Source organism: Budorcas taxicolor, chromosome 10, assembly GCF_023091745.1.
Source record: "Budorcas taxicolor isolate Tak-1 chromosome 10, Takin1.1, whole genome shotgun sequence".
Taxonomy (NCBI): domain Eukaryota; kingdom Metazoa; phylum Chordata; class Mammalia; order Artiodactyla; family Bovidae; genus Budorcas; species Budorcas taxicolor.
This window is the reverse complement of record NC_068919.1, coordinates 4,202,527-4,223,684: the sequence shown is the minus strand read 5'-3', so window position 1 is coordinate 4,223,684 and position 21,158 is coordinate 4,202,527. Positions and strand designations below refer to the sequence as shown.

Here is a 21,158-nt window from a genome sequence, read left to right as displayed (position 1 = left end):
CCAGGGGGCGAGCCTGGCCTGTCCAACGAACACAGCAGGACCCTGGTTGCCCAGGAACCAAACGGGGCAGGAGGATGCCTTTTGTTGGTTACAAAATCAATGGCCCATCCTAGATGGGATCAGGAGCGGAATGACTGAGAGGTCAGTTTAGGCCCCTGGGGCTCAGGTATTCTTCAGAGTTAGCTGGAATTGTATTCCTTGGCTAATACTGTCCTTCAGTAAGCAGGCACCACTTGATATTAGGAGAGAATAGTTTTGAGGTAGGATCCAGGGATCTGCAAGTTGACATCCCGGGTGATTATGAAGCAGGCAGGTGAACTTCTCATGAACACTAAATGGGCAAGGAGGGCGGAATCATTAATGAACCCTTAAAACGTCTTATAATAAAGTCAGGTGAAGAAAACTAACCTCTTGCAATTAGCATTGTGTTTCACAGTATGCTCACTGTAGTGAAAAAACACAGCTCAGAACCTTCTGGCTTTATCCACTGAATTTCTCTGCCTCACTCTCCGCTAGATGGACCCTCTTCAGTAATGGGCCTGCAGCTGCAGTGGAGACGTGAGCTCAGCTGACTTCCAGAGTCAGAGGGGCAGGTGTGCCTGTGAAATCTCTGGAGTGGGAAAGTGGGCTCTCACAGTAGGGTCTCTGCCTTTCATCTGGTAGAGTGAGGGGTCAGGAGTAGCCTCTTAACCATTACAACTCAAGCTTCTTCTTTGCCCTCTTTCCTTATAACTCTGCTCCTCCCAGTTACCCTCCTCATATATGTGATTATACAGAATTTGAACACTGAATACCTTACTGAGCATTAGCCATGGACTAACAGACCTTTGAGGTTTGACTTGCTTTCTTTTCCTCTGAGAAGTTAGGTTCCACCTTGTAGCTCAAGTTGGTAATGTAAAGAATAATATGAAATGGATCTAATTACACCAGGTTTGTGAAGTTTAAAACGAAAGAGTTGAGGCTCCTGTCTTCCTGCCCCCTCCCCTTTCCTCCCCTTCCTTCAAAGTTGGGACCAGTGGGTTGACCATCATCATAATTTCTTTCACTTTTCTCTGATGGCTTTAAAATTTTAAAACATTTAATATATGGTCATTGCAAAATATTCAAACTTTACCAAAAACTTTACAAAGTCAAAGGTGGATCTTCACTCCCACCTCCAATCTACTGCGTTTCTTTGTGTCTACTTCAAATTAAATTAGGCTGCTGCTGTGTTCTCTGAGTGTGGGAGGTGAGCCTTTCATCTCAGAGTAACATAAAACCCACATGATGAGCTCGATCAGCTTACTGACTCTACTGTGACGATCACTTTAATATTTAAAGTACACAGTGATCTCTACCACCGTGGTCCTTCAGTTCATCCAACAATACTCTATGAGTATGGGTGATACCTATGATTATTCTCAAGAGGTTTAAAAGTCAATGTCAATTGACTTATATTTCACTATCACAGAAATTTGTACCATTTCTGGAAGCCACTTTCTGAAGTTTGCGGGGTTTTTTTTTTAATTTTTCCCCAAAAAACTTCCTATTTTGTGTTGGGGCCTAGCTGATTAACAGTGTTGTTAGATTCAGGTGAACAGCGCAGGGACTGTCATACTTACACTTGGGCTGTTCTCCCCCAAACTCCCTTCCCTTCCAGGCTGCCAGTGACATTGAGCAGAGTTCCATGTGCTGTACAGGAGGACTTTGTTGGTTATCCATTTTAAATGTAGCAGTGTGTAGATGCGGAGAAGGCAATGGCAGCCCACTCCAGTCCTCTTGCCTGGAAAATCCCATGGACAGAGGAGCCTGGTGGGCTGCAGTCCGTGGGGTCGCTAAGAGTCGGACACGACTGAGCAACTTCACTTTCGCTTTTCACTTTCATACATTCGAGCAGGAAATGGCAACCCACTCCAGTGTTCTTGCCTGGAGAATCCCAGGGACGGGGGAGCCTGGTGGGCTGCCGTCTATGGGGTCGCACAGAGTCGGACACGACTGAAGCAACTCAGCAACAGCAGCAGCAATGTGTAGATGTCCATCCCAAACTCCTTAACTCTCCCTTCCCCCCATCCTTCCCCTGTACAGCCCGCTGGCCTGCCTCACCCAGAAGCCACAAGTTCCTTCTCTGAGTCTGTGAGTCTCTTTCTGTTTTGTAAATTCGCTTCTATCGTATCTTTTTAGATTCCACAAATAAGGGATGTTATACGATATTCCTCCTTCTCTGTCTGACTTATTTCACTCAGTGTGACAGTCTCTAGGTCCATTCATGTTGCTGCAAATGGCATTATTTTATTCTTTTTAATGACTGGGTAATATTCCGTTGACACAGGTACCACACCTTTCTTGTCCATTCCCCTGTCAGCCTGTGAACATTCAGGCTGCTTCCATGTCCTGGCCCTTGTAAACAGTGCTGCGATGAACACTGGGGTGCAGGTATCCTTTCAGATCGTTTTTCTCTGGATATATGCCCAGGAGTGGGTCATATGGTAGGTCTATTTTTAGTTTTTTAAGGAACCTCCATACAGTTTTCCATTGTGGCTGTACCAATTTACATTCCCACCAACAGTATAAATGAGTTCCCTTCTCTCCACACCCTCTCCAATCTTATTGTTTGTGGATTTTTTTTATAATAACCATTCTGGTTGATATGAAGTGATATCTCATTGTAGTTTTGATTTGCATTTCTCTAATCATGAGCAATGTTGAACACCTTTTCCTGGGCTTCTTGGCCATATGTATGTCTTCTTTGGAGAAATGTCTGTTTGGTCTTCTGCCCATTTGTTGATTAGGTTGTTTGTTTTGGTGCTGTTAAGTGTCATGAGCTATTTGTAAATTTTGGAGACTAATCCCTTGTTGGTCAGATCATTTGCAAATATTTTCTCCCAATCTGTGGTTTTATTTTGTTTTTCTTCTGTAACTCATCTCTTTGGACTAAAAGAGAGCTTTCCAAATCTGTGATCAAAATCTAGCATTACACAATGCAGTGTTTTCAAACTGTTTTGGCCTTTAGAAAGATGTACCTTATTAATTTGCTATCATCTTCACACACTTATTTTTTCCACACCATTGCATACTTTTCTAAAATCATATAATGAAACCTTGATGACAGGAAACCTAGAAGAATTTATATTTAGTGCACGTCTTTATTTAGAGTTTAAATACATTTATATTTATGTATTCATAGCCAGAAAGCACTTATTTCCTACAGTTCAATAGTTACTGTTAGGGCACATCCAAAGAGTATGATAGTTTGAGCTAAATAAAGAGGCTTTGGAAAGCTTACATTTAATTTTAATAGAGAAACAGTGATGAATCCATTACTTGGTGAATTATTACTTTTAACTTTGAATATCTTTGTTGCACAAAGAATTGAAGAACTTTTATAAACAAAATTTGCTTTCAAACAAGATGCTTAGACATTGAAAGAGGGACGTTTAGAAAACCCTCAAATCTAGACTAATGTGAAGTCTTAAACATCTCCTGGGACTAAAACAAAAATACCACCAAATGATCTGTTTCCGAAGACTCAATAGATGGTTGCTTACACAACTGAATCTAAACTGGGTGATAATGCTAAGGTTGTATCCACTGCAAAGTGTTCTTGAAAATATTTTTTTATATCTTGGGATTGGGTAAAGTGTGTGTTTGTGGGGAGAAGGGAACGCAGAGAAGATTTAGGTGTTAGCAATATCACTTGAAAACGGCTAATTTTGTAAATATTAGAATTTTCCTCTGAGGTTTTTACTATATTGCTCAAAGATAATTTGGGAGGGAAAAACTTTCTGTGAAATGACTTTGTCAAATAATGTTTAATCACATTTTCTATGAAATTGTAAATTATGTGTTAGTTGCTTACCTGTGGGCAGTGCTAAAGTAGGGAGGCTAGAGTGAGTCTCAGGTTTGAATCTTAGCTCTTGGTATGTAGGCATGTGTCCTTGACAGTATTACTTAATCTCTGGACAAAGCTGGAGAGAAGTTGTCATTGTTACATGTCCCCTCTGAAGGGAAGTATACCTATTTCACAGGGTTATTGCAAGGATTAAATGAATATTTTGTGCAAAGTTCCTAACACTTATTAGCACCTAGTAGGCCTTCAATAAGTAAAGCTATTACATCTACTTTGACAATAGGTTTTGGTCTTGAGACACCTTATATGCAAATTATGATCATTAACAATGGAAGGTAGAGGTGCCACTTAAAATGCCAGATGTAGAGTTAAATTTGAATTTCAGGTAAACAACCAATTTTTTAATCTAAGTATATCCCATTCAATATTTGAGATATACTAAAAAAAGTTCATTATGTGTGTGAAATTCAGATTTATCAGGGTGTCCTATGTTTTTATTTGCTAAAACTGGAAACCCTAAGTATAGGAATAGTGAGACGCAGTTATAGGGACCTGCTAACAGCTTCTAAAGTATTATTGATGTTCACCCTAAGTTGGCTAAAGGACCCCATTGTCTACCAGTTACGCAGCCAATACACTCCTGTCATTAATGGGAACATGTCTACCAGGGCAGCGCTGTGTACCTCCTACCAACTCTGAAATTATTGGTCTGGTGCTACCAGTTAGCCAATGAATGCCTCCTGGATTTTCTTTTAAACAAACAAAAGCTTGAAATGGATGGGAAGATAACGTTTATAAAAACATCAAACATGAGTGTATGGAATAAGAGCATGTAATTGTGTAAAACTGAGCGGTAAGGGGAGTGCTCCAGCAGCTCAGAGTAAGGGGAACTGATCAGTGAGAACCAGACTCATGAGGATGGAGACTAGGTCTGCAGCTTGAAAGGTGAGCAGGAGTTGGCCCACCAAGGGAAATCTGAACTTCCTGGCTGGCTGGACTCCTCTCCTCTGACGTTGTTCCCATAGAAACTCTTTATGGCAGGTGAGCTTGGCCTGCCAGAGACTTAGGTCAATAACTGGTAAATGTTGTTTATTGTCCCTTTACCTGTAACTTCCTGGTACCCAGCAGCACAGACCATGCACGTGCCAATCTACTGGGATGCCCTGTGGCTGACTTCATTGCCACCTTCCTCACCACCTAAGTCCAGTGCTCTCTTATTGAAAACCCAGATCGTTTCCAGACAGGGGGCAAGGTTTAGGAGCATGCTGGCCATGTCACCTGGTTGCTCATTCTTGCTCAGGATATACTCACAGAATGGTACTCTGGCTGTTTGACCTCAGACTGAACAGATGATGAGCCAGTGGTGCCTCATGGCACTGACTGAGGTACGCACGATAGCCATCAGGACCTGACTCAGCCTGGAATTTAGTCTCTTGTTGGGTATTAGGAATCAGTGTGGAAAGAGAGCTGGTTAATTTAATGAATACTGTATAGCCTAAAGGGTATCAGGTTTATATTTTTAAGTGTGAGCTCATGAACATTTTTTGGGCCTCTATTTTACCAGACCTGAATAATATATGTGTGTGTGTAAGTGTGTGTGTGTGTGTGTGTGTGTGTGTGTTTCGGGAGTGGTGGTTGTTAGCAGGTGAAGGAGGAGAAATTGTCCTTTTGGACTTCATGAAACAGATAGATTCGAAACAGCTCACGGCCCTGTGATAGGAGAGCAATTACACAAGGCCAACAAGCATAAGCTATCATAATGTAGGCAAGAGTGTAAAGGTCAGGGGACTGAGTGGGTGACAGATGTGGAATAGGCTTCCTTGTGTTGAATTTTGACCCACGTTTTAAAAGAAACTTGGAAAAGAAGGTACTAGGATACTCCAAACTGAGGGGGAGGAGGCACCAAGGGATAGTATATGCAGGACAAATTGGGAGAATAATGATTTACAAAACAAAACAAAACACATCTTTTGTGTCATTCCTACTTAAACATCTTCAAAAGCTTCCCAGTACCTACTAAAAAGCAGCATGGTAGTTCTAGGCCCTGCATATAATACTGGACTCTTGTGTTTCTGCAAGAGCATTTGAAGGCTGTCAGAGAGGGGTATGGGGAAAGCAGAGAGAAGGATTTTTAAAAATCCCCAAACCCATAGGATTTTCAGTTGAGCAACTGAGGAAGATCTTGGTTCTCTTGGATAACTGGGAGGCTGAGATGGATGGATGTTGGGAGAAAGTGATAAGATGCCCCCAAGCATGGCGGCCATGGGAAGAGAAATGGCTAGGTGGGTGGGAGACTGGTAGTTTAGATTGGTGGTTTTCAAGTTTGCTGTCTTCTTACCAATATTCACCCGCTGCTGTTTTGCTTTTAAAAGTATATGGATGAGTTTACACAAGTATGAAAATGGTTATGGGTTAAATTACATTAAAAAGTTTCTATAACTAAAACAAGCACATATTATAAAGTGCAAACAATACAGTGTGGATGGAAAGTGTCTTCCACACCTGCTTCATCCCCCAACTTCCCTCAACACTGTTAGCATTTCTTGTGCTCTATTGCAGACATTTTTGTTTGCTTATTTGTGTACATAAACAATATGCCTCTCTTTTTTGTTTGGCTTTTTTTTTTTTTTACACTATTTTAGACGTCCTTTCTCATCAGTGCATTCATTTTAACTGCTAAATAGTATTCCATGATGAATGTACATTATGAATGGTAGATATTTAATTTCTACAAATAAAGTCCCTCAGAGATCTTTGTACGCATTTTTGTGCACACACACAAGTTTTTCAGTGGGAAAATTATTAGAAGTGGAATTGCTTAAAAGTAGAAGCACTGAAATTTTTTGATAGGATTTGCAAAATTTCCCTTCAAATAAGCCAAACCAACCTGCACTATCACAAAAAAGTTTGAAGGTGCCTGTTTCCCCCATTCTCAACCAAGTGTATTGAGGTAACTTTTGAACTTTGAGAATAAGATGGAAAATAGCATTTGATTTGCATAATGGAAGGACTTTCAAGTTTATTTGCAGCCAGATCTTGTCTCTACAGTTTTTTTCTTCAGTTCATGTTAACAAAACCTTCTAATCTCTTTTACTCTGTACTTTAACAGATTCGTTTTGGACTAACGCACCATTCAAGTTGGGTGGTGTAAGATTAGAGCGACAGAGTAATTATTGAACCCAAAGACCGTAATTAAAAACAGAAACTGATTTATGATGCTTATTAATGATTGAACCTTTTAAAATCTATACGAGAACATGGTGTCAGACATCATACAGGTTACTGTTACGCAGGCATTTATTTTCCTCAGTTCCCCCGGATCAGGACGATTCAGACCCCGTGGGGAGGAAGCAGCCTCAACTCCAGCCCGTAAAGCCACGCAACCAGGCATTACTCGGGGAGGTGTCCATCCTCTCTGCACCTTATCTGTAAACAGGGCATTCCATTAAAGACCATTGCTATGGTCCGTTGCTGTTCTCAATTGTACCCTGCCTCACTGTCATTTAATTGTCGGCTGGAGAAGAGGCTACCTCTGCTGACAGTGCTGTGGGAAGACGGCGGAACTGGTCACAGCGAGAGGCTTGTCGCAAATAGGAAATAAAAGTGGGAAGCGGGTCAAAACCTAATCAGGATTCCGCGCTACAGCTCTGCGGTTCCCTCGCCCAGCTGTTTGTTTAGAGCGCCTGTTTTCTCAGTCCATACAGAAGAGAATGGAATTATTTAGCCCGCTGGAAGGGCCAGGGGCGTGATCTAACAAGACGGCTTTCAACAGCCCCAGGTTCATTCGTTTTCGAATTGTCTTGAAATCTGAAGGAAACACGCTTGGACTTCAGCAGGTGAATTTTGCGCAGCTAGTCTTCGAGCTGGAGAAGGCAATGGCACCCCACTCCAGTACTCTTGCCTGGAAAATCCCATGGACGGAGGAGCCTGGAAGGCTACAGTCCCTGGGGTCGCTGAGGGTTGGACACAACTGAGCGACTTCACTTTCACGTTTCACGCATTGGAGAAGGAAATGGCAACCCACTCCAGTGTTCTTGCCTGGAGAATCCCAGGGACGGGGGAGCCTGGTGGGCTGGCGTCTATGGGGTCGCACAGAGTCGGACATGACTGAGGTGACTTAGCAGTAGCAGCAGTCTTCGAGCTGGAGAAGCTGGGCCTGACCACTGGGCTGGGCGCGCCCACCAGCGGGTGCGTGGGTGCAGGAGCTCAGGACCACCCGTCCCCATTTCCCCGCACCCTCCATGCCGGGGCCGGGTGGTAGGGACCCGCAGAGCAGCGGCGGCGTGGACGGGACGCACACCCTAGGTCGGGTAGGAAGGCTGCCGCCTCCAATTCCTGGCTAGTACCCAGGGAGAGGGACCCCTACCCTGCGGCGTGCCCAAGCGCCACTTGGCAAGAACGTACCGTGCGTGACGGCGCCGCGCCCTGGTGTGTAAAAGAAGAAGCAGAGCATGAGTGCCTGGCGAGCAGTTAGGGGACGTGCAGCTCGCCCTGCGCATCGGGCCGGAGAGGAGGGGTGCGGGGTGGGGATAGGGACCCGCTCGGGGAAACCCCCGGCCCCGGTAGGGGCGGTGTGAGCCGGCTCTTTCCCTGCTCGCCTCCCCGCCGCGCGCGGCTTCGGTGCGACAACACGGGGAAGGAGGCCTGGGCTCGGCCTCGCCCCGCCGCCCCGTCTAGAGTCAGGAAGTGGTGCTTGTCTGTGATGCTCGAGGCGCGCTTTACCGAAGGCGCGGACGTCCGGAGGCAGAGCCGAGGGATGGCGCGGAGAAGCGGCCCAGGATGCAGGCGGCTGCGGCGCCGCGGGACAGCTCCACCCCGGCCCCGCCCCGGCTCGGCCCTCCGCCTCCGCCGCCCCTTCCCCGCCTTCGCTTCCGCCCCTCCGAGGCTCCCGACCCCGTCAGGGTGCTTCGGCCGCGGCTCGGGCGGGCGCGCGGGGCGGCGGGGAGCGGGCCGCGGCGGCGAACAGCGCGGGGATCCCGGCGCGGACCACACCCGCCCGCCGCGCGACCGCAGGCTTCCCCGCCCCTTTGTGCGGTGGGCGCTGTCGCCCGGGCGACGCCGCCGCCCCGCCCCGCCCCGCCCTCCGCGGCCCGCGCCTGGGTCTCCGCGCGGCCGCCCGCCCCGCCGCAGTCCGCAGGAGCCGCCGCCGCAGCCGGTCGCGGGCCGCGGTTCCCGGGGCCGTCTCAGGAGCAGAGCTCGGCTCTCCGCGCCTGTGCCGTAGTCCGCCCTGGCCTCCTCCTGCCCGCGTCGGTCCGCTGGCCGGGGCCGGCTGACCAGCTTGCCCTCCGGCTCCGAACCGAGGCTCGGCGGCCGCCGCAGGGACCCGCCCGCCAGAGCCTCCCCGGGGCCGCGCGTCTGCCTGCTGGGGCCCTGCCGTTGATGACACCTGGCGGGAGGCTGCCATGGAGGGGGACGGCTCAGACTCGCTGGTGGGTAGGGGCGCGGGCGGCTGCCTCAGCCCCGAGGGCGGCGCGCCGGGGTCCCGCGCGCTCGGTCCCCGCCGCCCTGAGCCGGGAGCGAGCCTCTCTTCCCGCGGAGCGGGGGCGGGCGTGCGGTGGCCCCGCTTCCTCTTCGCCCTCCGCGCCCCGGGCCGGTTCCGCAACCCCGGGCGCCCCCTGTCTGCCCCTGGGAGGGGAAGGTCGGATTCGGGGTCACCCGGGCCCGGAAGGGGGCGCCCCTCGGGCGCGGCGGGGGCCCACCTGAGAGCCTCGGGGAGTTGGGGCGGGGCTCTCCAGTGGCCTTCAGACTGCCGAATTCGTCTTAAGGAGTCGGGGGCCCGCCGCGGCCCCGGGCGCCGGCCCCGCCGCCCTTTGTCCCGGAGCGCGGCGGGGCTGGCTCTCTAGCCCTCCTCGGATCCCCGCGAGCCCAGCCTGCGGTCGCCGCGAGCGCAGCCTCTTCCCCGGCCTTGCCTGTCCGCGCGGGGCGGGCTTGCTCCGGCAGCTCTCGGGGTTCAAGTGCTTTTGTTTCACGGAGTCGGGTGTGCAGTGCAGTTCTCAACTTGTTGGTTTTCCGTCGAATCTCATTTATTTGGAAATGGCTTAATTGGGGGAGCCATCACACCACGTTTCTCGTAATCAGATTGCTTCCCTTCAATGTATGTAGAATGAACACTCGTTTTTCTTTTGCGTAAGAATTGCTTTATATCCATCGTGATTAGAAAGCTTATGCACTGCTTTGTGTACAAGAAAAGTGGAAATAGTTTTAGATCTTCCAGTGAGAGGTAAACCTTCCATAAAATGGGGCGTGAGAATCTGTTTTGGATTTTGAAGACAATATTTCCCTTTGAATTAGATGTAAAATTCTTTATGAAATGAGATAGGATGTGAAGATTCTGTATTCTTGGATGTGATTCTGAAGTGTGGATATCTTCCAGATTTTTTAAAACTGTGACGTGATGCGGGCTTTTACTAAATAATTTATTGAGTGATGCAGCAAGAACCGCTGCATTGCACGACCCACGGATTAAGACCGTTGGCTGAAGTACTGTCGTCAGGGATTATTAGCTAACTCGGTGTCATTTTAAGGGGAATAGACTTGCATACATATTTATTTAACTAAAAGAAGTGAATTGATTCAGTTTTAATTTTCTGTGTGTTTCCAGTAGTTGAAATGGTTGACTAATGTTGTACCATTATTACAATTGCAAAGATGCTAAATACAGATTCATAGCACCTGAAGCTTGGGATCCGTGGAGGGAAAACTGCCCAGGCAAAGGATGGGAAAGCTGGTATGAGGTCGTTAGACCTTTATAGTTGTGATGAGTCCTAAGTGTTTCTCATTGAAAATATTGCAAGCTTGTACCATGGAGAGCACTTATAGTGGTTCTTTGTGATCCTCCCTACCCTTTTAGTATTCATAAAGTGCTTTCAAGATAACTGCTTTGGTATTCAGCCTGAGAACCTCAAGTATTTTACATACATTACAGTTTCTGCATGTGGAAAATGGCCACATTTAATGTAGAAAATTGCTGATAATTCAGCTTGTATGTAGATTTCAAATAGGGTCCAGGAACATAATGGCTAATCCAGTTTTTACCAGCTCCTGTTACTTGTCAGTTACAGAGCTAATGTGCTAAATAGGAATAATCCTGTTCTTAGTGCTGTATTCTTTTTTTTTTGGTGCTATATTCTTAATTTTTATTAAAGTAATCTACTTTCAGAATTTCACTGAAGGCGAAATATTATGGACGCCAAATATTTTATGCTAATTTTTCCCATATTTCAAATATATAGATATATTTACCATCTCATGTCCGTTCACTTCTAGGCCATGCAACGATGAGGGGTGGATAAATAATGGCATAGACTTTCATAGCCGGAAAAGAAACTTCAGATTTTAAAAAATCTTTAATTCTTTTTGGTAGTAATTATATATGTATTTATACACGGGGTATAAGCAAGTTAACGTATTTACACACTAAAAGCCTTATATTCTGATTTCTGCTTCTCATTAAGGTGACCATTAAGAATATCGAAAGAGAGCTCATTTGCCCGGCATGCAAGGAGCTGTTCACCCACCCGCTGATTCTCCCTTGTCAGCACAGCATCTGTCATAAATGCGTGAAGGAGCTCTTACTGATGCTTGATGATTCGTTCAATGACGTGGGGTCTGACAACTCCAATCAGAGCAGTCCTCGACTTCGGCTTCCCTCCCCTAGCGTGGATAAAATTGACCGAATTAGCAGACCAGGTATGTGGCAGAACCGGGTGATGGAGCTTGTTTGTATATTCAGAGATAATTGTAGAAGGGAAATTTCATCATTTTGGGGGTTAATCTTTCCAGATGAATAAATTAAAACTTATAAAAGAATCTCTGTCTCTCTTAAAATGAACTTTTAAAATGTCAGAATGAACTTTTAATTGTCTTCTGATATTCATTTAAAGTGGATATTGGATGTTGAACACCAGCTGTGTGTTAAACCCATTGTTAACTGTGTCTGTATTTTAGGGCGTGTTCTATAACTCTGTGATGTCCTTTATAGGAGGGTTGAAATAATGGTCCACTGAAGTACTTAATAGGGACTCTTCTATGTTTGGTAATAGGTAAATACATATGCAAAGTTAAAGGATGAGACTGCGTAATGCCTAGTCCTGGAAGCCTTTTAGAGTAATGTTATTTGGCATCATTCTAATACATTTTATTCTTCAGCCATTTTTTGGATCCAGATTTTAAAATAACGATTTTGAACATCAGCTAAACAGTGGAATTCTGTAGTAGTTTATAGAAGTAGATCTCAGTTCAGTTCAGTTGCTCATTCGTTTCCGACTCTTTGGGACACCATGGACTGCAGCATGCCGGGCTTCCCTGTCCATCACCAACCCTGGGAGTTTACTCAAACTCATGTCCGTTGAGTCTGTGATGCCATCCAACCATCTCATCCTCTGTCATCCCCTTCTCCTTCCACCTTCAGTCTTTCCCAGCATCAGGATCGTTTCCAAGGGGTCAGTTCTTCGCATCAGGTGGCTGAAATATTGGAGTTTCAGTTTCAGCATCAGTCCTTCCAGTGAATATTCAGGACTGATTTTCTTTAGGGTGGACTGGTTTGATCTCCTTGCAGTCCATGGGACTCTTAAGTCTTATCCAGTACTATTGGGATGGTGTTTGTTTCTTCTGAACATCTATTGCAGGATTAATGTAGATCAAAATGAATTTGAAATCGTTGGGAACAAGGCCATTGGAAAATTAAGGGCCAGAACGAGCAGTGAGAATCAAGGGGAGGCAAAGGTGTAGATAGAAACGTCACAGCCTTACGTTCAGTACTTCCTTCCTGTTGAGGAGAGTCCTCTAGTGGCCATGAGCACCAGATCTCAGGGCTTCAGCTCTGCCCAGTTTGGGCTTTGAAGTTTCCAGTTTCATCCTTTGTCCACTCTATTTCTCTCTCTTTTGTTTAGGAGTAACTTTCTAATATTGTTAAAAAAAAAACAACCCCAAAAACAAAACACTTTTTTTTTAAATCAGAAAAGGCTCTTTTTCTCATTTGCGTGTTAGGGAATGTCGTCGCTTTCGATTGTGCTGTGATATGGAATCTCCTTGGGCAGTGTTTGTGTCTGTGTGTCCATTAGAGAGTGGATAAGAGATTTGTCCTAAGAGTGGTACTATGGTATTTTAAATCCATGAATTTTTCTTTAAATGGTAATCACTAGTTGCTTGGAGGATATTTTCCGCACATAAGAGTTGTATGTGTGTACATAAAAGGGAGCATTGGGTCACTGGGAGGTGCAGGGTGCATGAGGGTGGAGAGGGTTTTGCTCTTTGTGAAGTCATCACTTTTATGTTTTCCTCCTGGGAGGAGACTGGTGTACTGAGGAGGGTCGGAAAGACGGTGATAGCTTGAAACCATTCTGCCAGATAAAAGTTCATCTATTAGTAGATTCTTAGAGAATAATTAGGGACTCTGGCTTGATTGACGAACAAGATCCACTTTTTGTATGTTAATGTTCAGCACAGTCCATTAAAGGAGATTCTAGTTAAATACTAGTAGTTTTACTGATCTTTAGATTGAGCTCACGTGTATTTCATGAAATTCTTTATTATATTTAGGCTTTTAATCTTAAGACTTGGTTAGTTTTTATAGAATCAATATAAAATAGGAATGAAAAGTAGTTAACTGTTTCTGTTTCCAGGAACTTACCTAGCTCAGCAGCTGGTAGCCATTCAGTAAATATTTGTCTCATGGATGTTGAGTGGCAAACGTCTGCTATGAGATTTGTATAGAGCATGCCATAATGGCTTATCTTCATTGATAATGGCATTTTTTTCCAGGACAAGAGATCAAAAATAGATTTACTGGATATGTTCTTTTCCTCTTCTTTAGGAAGAGCCCTTTTAAGCTGAACTGTGTCCTGACAGGGGACAAGTTAGAAAGCTGCTCTGTGGAGAGTGATTAAAGGAAATAAGAATGTCTAGCTGGGAGAAGGGTGTGACTCCAGAATATGAGGGCTCTCTCATGAAAGAGTAGTAGTGCTCTGGGTATCTTCGCAGCAGACATTCCAGATCGTCCAGTATACTAGCCACATACAGCTGTTGAGCACGTGAAACACATTAGTCTGAATGGAGGGATACACTTGGAACTCTTGGAATAAATGAACACAGATATCTCTAATAATTTTATATTGATTACATTTTAAAATGATAGTTTTTGAATATGTTGTATTACTAAGTATGTATTTCTAAAAGTAGCTTCAGTTGTTTATTTTTACTTTTTTTAATGTGGCTTTTGGAAAATGGAGGAGGAAATGGCAACCCACTCCAGTATCCTTGCCTGGAAGATCCCATGGACAGAGGAGCCTGGCGGCGTACAGTCCGTGGGGTCGCAGAGAGTCGGACATGACTGAGTGCACATACATTGGAAAATGTAAAATGATGTGTGGCTTACACTTTCACATGTATTTCTTTCAGATGTTTCATTTGACACATTATAAAATAAAAGGATGCCTTGAAAGGAGAGCAAGATTTGTGTATATAACATTAGCATATTAAGTTGTAAAATCTAAAAGAGCTGTGTAACTGTTCGTTTTGGGTCATATGTGTGTGTGTGTGTAAAGACTTTTCTCCCATTTTGTTGTCATGTCCCATTTGTCTGTTGTCATTAAGATACAGTCAGTGTTAGTAATATTTATTTACTGTGCTAATTTTGGTCACTTAAAACAAGCAAAGATACTTTATTTTGACTTTGTATTTTCAACAGTTACCATGAGTAATTGTTTGAAAACACAAATGTGTGATTGTTTAAAAACACAGATCCACAGGACGAGGTATAGGCCCTTAATTGCTGCACCAACAGTGTTGAATTCTGAACTGTGATAAAATAACCTTGATGAATGCTTTACATTGGTGGCTTTATATAAATACCATGTGTACCAGGAGGAACACATTTTTTACTGTCAATTCAATAATTGTGTTATGTGTAGGACACAGTTACTGCTTTATCTTTTGTTAACATGTTGTGAATCTTCTCTTTGAAATTAAATTCTAAATCCAGCTTTCTGTTCATTGTTCACAGCATCACAACGGAGATCTTTGGGGTGGAGAGGTAGAAAATGCTTTATTGCTTGTGTGGCCGCAGGCAGTATAGTGTTGGATTTAAATTAAATAACTTGATAGAGATAAATTCAAAAAAAGTCATCATCAGTGGTCAAGTCTTCAAAATCATGTAGAAAGTGAACAAATTGGGCTGACATGACTTAAAGGTCAACAGGACTAAATTTTCAAGCAAGTTCTGATGTTTTTAAAGGGAGTTCTGATTATTAGTGCTTGCATTTTGTCGTATATGCACACACATGTGTATGTATCCATGATGGGATATTTTTAAAGAAAAAGACATCCCCTTGTTACTGTTTTTTTAAATGTTACCTTAAAAATGCTTTACATTTACTTAATGGAGCAAAGCTTAAATTAACAGCCATATTGCTCCCTTGGGGAGGTTAAATAAATCAGTACCTTAATTTGCATAAATGTATTGATAATTTCCTTGGTGGCTCAGATGGTAAAGCATCTGCCTACAATGTGGGAGACCTGGGTTTGATCCCTGGGTTGGGAAGATCCCCTGGAGAAGGAAATGGCAACCCACTCTAATGTGCTTGCCTGGAAAATCCCAAGGACAGAAGAGCCTGGTAGACTACGTCCATGGGATCGCAAGGAGTCAGACATGACTGAGCGACTTCACTTTGTTTCACTTTATTGATAATTTTGGTAGTTAATACCATAAATCTTTGCTTGTTTATCATATGGTGTATTTTTTGTTAATATTTTAAATTATTTGGGATCTGAGTTTTAACATTTGGGTCTTTCTCATTTGTGAATAAATAATGTACATTGCTTTTGTGTGAAAGGTGGGCCAACTCATCATATTAAAATAATTTCTTTCTTTATTCCAGTTGACCTTTAAAGTAAAATTGGCTACTTTTTTTTTGAGGGAAAATGCTGGTGATACCTTGAATTTTGGTGGAGAAAAGAAACATCTGAAATATTACCCTTTTCTGTTTTCCTCACCTTCTTCTACATGCCTCAATTTAAAAATCTTAAGCCACTTCTAGAAGCCACACGTAATCCATTCTCTTATAGGCTTTAGTGAGCCCCTGAGAATATGAAGTGTTGGAACTTAGGAGGAGCGGTAGGAACAGTTTGCTTAAAAAAATAATTGCTTATTACCCACTTTTGGTTCAGAGGGTAGTTGAGAAAAAGTTTTTGCAGTTTGAAAATCTAATACTCAAAGGGATAATGTAACTCATAGGCATCAGATGGTCAGAATGTGGCTGCATGAATGTGGCTGCATTAAGGTGGTGCATAGGCGGCCGCCGTTGCACAACGCCAGGGAGCCAACGTGATGTCAGCTGAGGAGATACCGCCTACTACGTGGCCAGGTAGCAACTGTGGGGAAGTTGTTTGCAGCCAGAATATGGCAGAAGATGATGCAGTTGAATAGGTCTGGGATTTGTGATGAATTCTTGTTTTGAAATACTCTATTACTATTTCTTATCATTTAAATGGGAAAATGTGATGGAAAGATGACTTTTGAGGGAGGATTTGCTGTAAACCAGTTTGAAATAATTTTGGAGTCTTCATTTTTACGATTGTGTCATGGTTTATGCTTAACTGGTTTAATCTGTCTTTGAAGTTAAAGGTATAGGGGGAAAGTGTTGATTCTGTGAAATGACCGTGTTCAGATAATTAGCAAATATCATTAACCCCATGAAAGGAGTTTGACTTGGAAAATTGTCTCGCTTGGCCTATTTTGCTGCTTTACCTTTCTAAGATGTCATTACTTACCCACTATTATACCATGCGTTTGGGTAAGTACTGTCCATAGACCTTTGTATGATCATAGAAACGCTTGACGCTGTGCCATACAAGATGGTAACCAAAAATGGCTTTTGACAGTTTTAAATGTGGGTACTACCAAGGAATTGACTTTTTATATTAAATTTTAAGAATTTAAATAGCCGCACTTGGCTAATAGTTACTATATTAGCAGAGTTATAGAGAAATATTGATTGTTATGTTTCATTCTTAGTTCTACTGACTTGATTTTTTTTTTCCATCTGGCTTACTTCTCAGAATATCTTTAGATTTGTCTTGTTTTCTTTATTGCCCTGAAGTATATTTTATTGTTTATTTTTATGAAAACGATGGTAGAAGATAAGACAGACAAAAGTTCTTTAGTATTCATGAAAAAATTTTGAGAGCTTTTAAGATCTGTTTTGAAAAATAGCCAAGATAGATTGATTTAATGGTTTGTCTGGTTTAAGAAGTTCAGTGTGATGCCTTACACCTTGTTTTTTATTGTAAAAACAAATTAAAGGAGGTTTACAGAAAAGGGATAAAACTTGTTTTTGAAATTTCTGAACATGAGGGTCAAAATCTGGGTGTCACCAGTGTACATGTTAAAGCATGATTTTACTGGCATAATTTACTTTTGTTTTTTCCCCATTTCTTAATTGAGCACAGCCTTCAATTCATGAAACCAATAATTCATTTTTTTAAAACGTTGACTGTTAAGATTAGTTATCCATTTTAATTTTTATCACCTAGTTCATGTGTTGAAGCATGTAACTAAATATGAATTTCCATTTGTTTAAACTTGACCACTGCACTGTATCACTTCCAGAATTATTTGGCTTGTTTTTTCACTAAATGAAATTTTCATTGGCATGTGTTTTAAAGATAGTTCTGCTGCTTATTTTATTATGTGCCTGCTGTGGTGTGAAATATCTCATACTATATTGCATGTGTTTAGAATTATTACAAGAATATATTTTACATAGGATTTTCACATTTTTATGTGACTGCTTTCTTGGGTATATTTTTAAATGTAAAAGTTTAAAAATGTCTTTAAATTTTTTGAAGATATTTAAAATTTAAAATAATGCAGCTGCATGCTTGTTGCATAAGTAGCTTTGGGGGCCTAATGCTGTGTTGCATGTTGTAAAGTCACTTCAAATGTCTCATACGGTGGACTGATCACTAAATTTTACCTGTAGTGATTTATGTAGTGATATGTCAGACATCTTTTAAGACAGTCTTCAGTGATGATAGTAATGTTGCCTAGGCAATATTAATACAGCTGTTTAAAGACATTTTCTAAATGTGATTTACTAAATTTAACCACTCACTTTTGGTATTGGATAGTAGTATGAAAGAAGGCTATAGCCAAAACAGTTTGTGTTTATACTTAGGGAGTTATTTTGTGGGCAGCCAAGACTACCTGCTTGGACTAGACTTATACAGGAGAGGAGGAAGCAGGGATAGGCATGCCCCTGTGTTAAACAGACCACCCCAGACTCCTGCGAACCTGTGGGTAAGGACTGTCATGCCTTGGTTTCTTGATTTGGTAAAATCAGGACACTACTGAGGAAAGGTGTGATGTTTAAGGTCATTCAGTGTGTTGTAAAGTTACTTGTAGTATTTTTGGTGTATCTTTTGGATTATTGAATTAAACAATCTTAATGATTCTTTTTTTCAGGTCATAAGAAGATATTAAATGGTTGGTTCCTCTTAAAGTCACTAGATTCTAGGTTTATGAATAAGCTTTTCAGTCTTTTATAGATTGCACTGAATTAACTAATGCTTTTGCCTACTGAATTTTCTAGATAAAGCAATACTACAGTGGGATACCCTCTATTGTGGTGCTTCTTAACAGTTTTGTTGTCACGTATTTTTCTGGGAATCTGAGCTATGGATTTGATTGTTTTTAAAAATTTTTAAATTTCTTTTTATTTTTTTGTGCTATGGATTGTTTAATCAGAAACTATGTATGGATACATAGATACAAAATTTTGCATGCAACTTCAAATAGCTTACTAAACTATTTGAATCTTCCTGGAGTCAGTCCATGGTCCCTGGCTGGGTGAAGGGCTCCTGCCCTTTTATGTGTAAACTCAGTTCCTATCAATCAGCTAAGGATATTTTCATTTAAATGCAAGCCACATTCCTTTGGGTATGATGTATAAAAATAACCATTTTTATATAATTGTGTACTTTCAAAAGGTCTTGACCCTGTGTAGTATTGTATGCTTGGTCCACATACCTGATTTAATATGGGATTTACTATAGAATAATTTCTTTCATCTTTGATCTGATAATTTAGTAGCTTGGGCTTATCTTTTGTATACCAAGGACAAACCATTTAAAAAAAAGGATTTTCAGTATACGAACTGATTCATATGCAGCCACTTTGAGTATTATGTTTTTGGAATATATATGTAGATACATATCTTTGCAAAACATGACTCCTTTTTTTTTCATTCTATTCATTTTCCTACCCATGTAACTAAACAAGAACTTATTAATTACACAGGCTGGAAGCGCAATTCACTGACCCCTAGGACAACCACTTTTCCTTGTCCTGGCTGTGAGCATGATGTGGATCTTGGAGAGCGGGGAATCAATGGTCTGTTTCGAAATTTCACTTTGGAAACTATTGTTGAAAGATATCGGCAGGCAGCCAGGGCAGCCACAGCCATTATGTGTGACCTTTGTAAGCCACCACCTCAAGAATCCACAAAAAGTTGCATGGACTGCAGTGCAAGCTACTGCAATGAATGCTTCAAAATTTACCATCCTTGGGGCACTGTAAAAGCGCAGCATGAGTATGTGGGTCCAACTACGAACTTCAGACCCAAGGTAAGTGAAGTTGCTATGAAGTTAGTGTATTAAACTTAATATGGTGAGATAAATTATACCAAGTCTAGAACCTGACAGAAAGAAACTAATTTTAAAAGCTGAGAGGAGAAATTAAGGCCTTATAAGTTGGATTGCTGCTGCTGCTGCTAAGTCGCTTCAGTCGTGTCCGACTCTGTGTGACCCCATAAATGGCAGCCCACCAGGCTCCGTCGTCTGTGGGATTCTCCAGGCAAGAACACTGGAGTGGGTTGCCATTTCCTTCTCCAGTGCATAAAAGTGAAAAGTGAAAGTGAAGTTGCTCAGTCATGTCCAACTCTTAGTGACTCCATGGACTGCAGCCCACCAGGCTTCTCCATCCATGGGATTTTCCAGGCAAGAATTAGTGTGTTGCTAAACATCCCCAGAGCTTAGAAGGCAGTAGTATTGTTCACTCTATTAAAACACAGTGATGTAGAATACCTGAATATTTGTAATGATTACTGAGAAATAGAGGAATAGTTATGTCAGATATACTCTATACTCTTAAGACTGAGATAGTTAAAAGCTTTTGTCCTTTAATATGACAAGCCTGTCATTGTCTAAAAGGTGTGGTTGGGCAACATTCTGACATTTTTAGTTACCTAAATTGTACCATGAATAAATAAGAGTAATTACAGCCTAATAGAAGCTTATGACATAATGGTTACATAGTATCGGAAGTGGAATTTGCCTTTTTAAATATTCGGGTAGTTTCTGTAATAATGTACAAAGGAACTTCATGAATGAAGTCATAGATGAAACAGAGTTGTCGCTGAATGGAGATTTGTTGAAGCTAGATAAGGATACATTGTGATGTATTTTATTATTCTTCCAGGTAAATAAATAAATAAATAAATATTACTCTTTTGTTTTGAAAAAGGATTCTATGCATTGTGGTTTGTCCTATGTGATTCAAAAGCAGAATGTGTTTTTGATATCTTTACTTAATACTGCTTTCTGATTTATGTAGATTTAAAACATGTAATTGATTCTTTTGATTGATGTTCTCATTTGCCTAAACCTAGTAACTTGTGTGGGTATGAATTCTATTTACGTTCTTAAACGTAAGACACTGCGCATAAGACATTTCCATAGAAAAATGGAAAAAAGAAGCAATCTTCAAAGTTATCTTGAAACTGTGAGCTGAATACTTGCTCATTTCATATTAAATGGGGTAGGACTGGTGGATTAAAACAAGAGCAGTCTGTGTTTGTGCTTTTGGAAATGACTTCTTTCTCAAATTATGCCAGTGTAGCAATAGACTTACTAAATACTTTAAAATTCGCTATTATATTCCTTAGCTCAGCTTAAATGCTCAACCTACTGTTTGATGTGTCTTTTAAAATATTAATTAAATTGATTAGTACTATTCTATCATGAAGGAACCTATAATTATTAAGTATGTTTTGGGGAGTTAATTTCATAAAGTTGACCATTTTTGAGTATAAATTACAGTCTTGTTCTATTTACAAATGTAAGATTGATAAGAGAATGAAATATGCATAAGTTATATCGAGAAGTTTTTTCCCTCCAAGTTTTATTCACTGTAGTAAAATTCTAAAAAGGTGTCTCTTATCCTATAGAATATTTACTTGTAATTTTGAGTTCTTGCATTCTTTGCATGAAGCCAAGCTTTATATTCTATTGTAATGGCTTTGAGAATGTAGGAACCTGGATATGCCTAAAAATCTGA

General features: G+C 41.9%; 1 protein-coding gene across 1 annotated transcript in view; it reads left to right on the top strand.

The window, feature by feature from the left end:
- TRIM36 (tripartite motif containing 36) overlaps positions 1-21,158 on the top strand; it is a 40,782-nt gene that overhangs the window by 1,575 nt on the left and 18,049 nt on the right. The window contains exons 2-4 of the mRNA XM_052646922.1: positions 11,281-11,515; positions 18,288-18,308; positions 19,122-19,447. Of these exons, the coding sequence (XP_052502882.1) occupies positions 11,281-11,515; positions 18,288-18,308; positions 19,122-19,447 (582 nt within the window). The remainder of the gene's footprint in view (positions 1-11,280; positions 11,516-18,287; positions 18,309-19,121; positions 19,448-21,158) is intronic.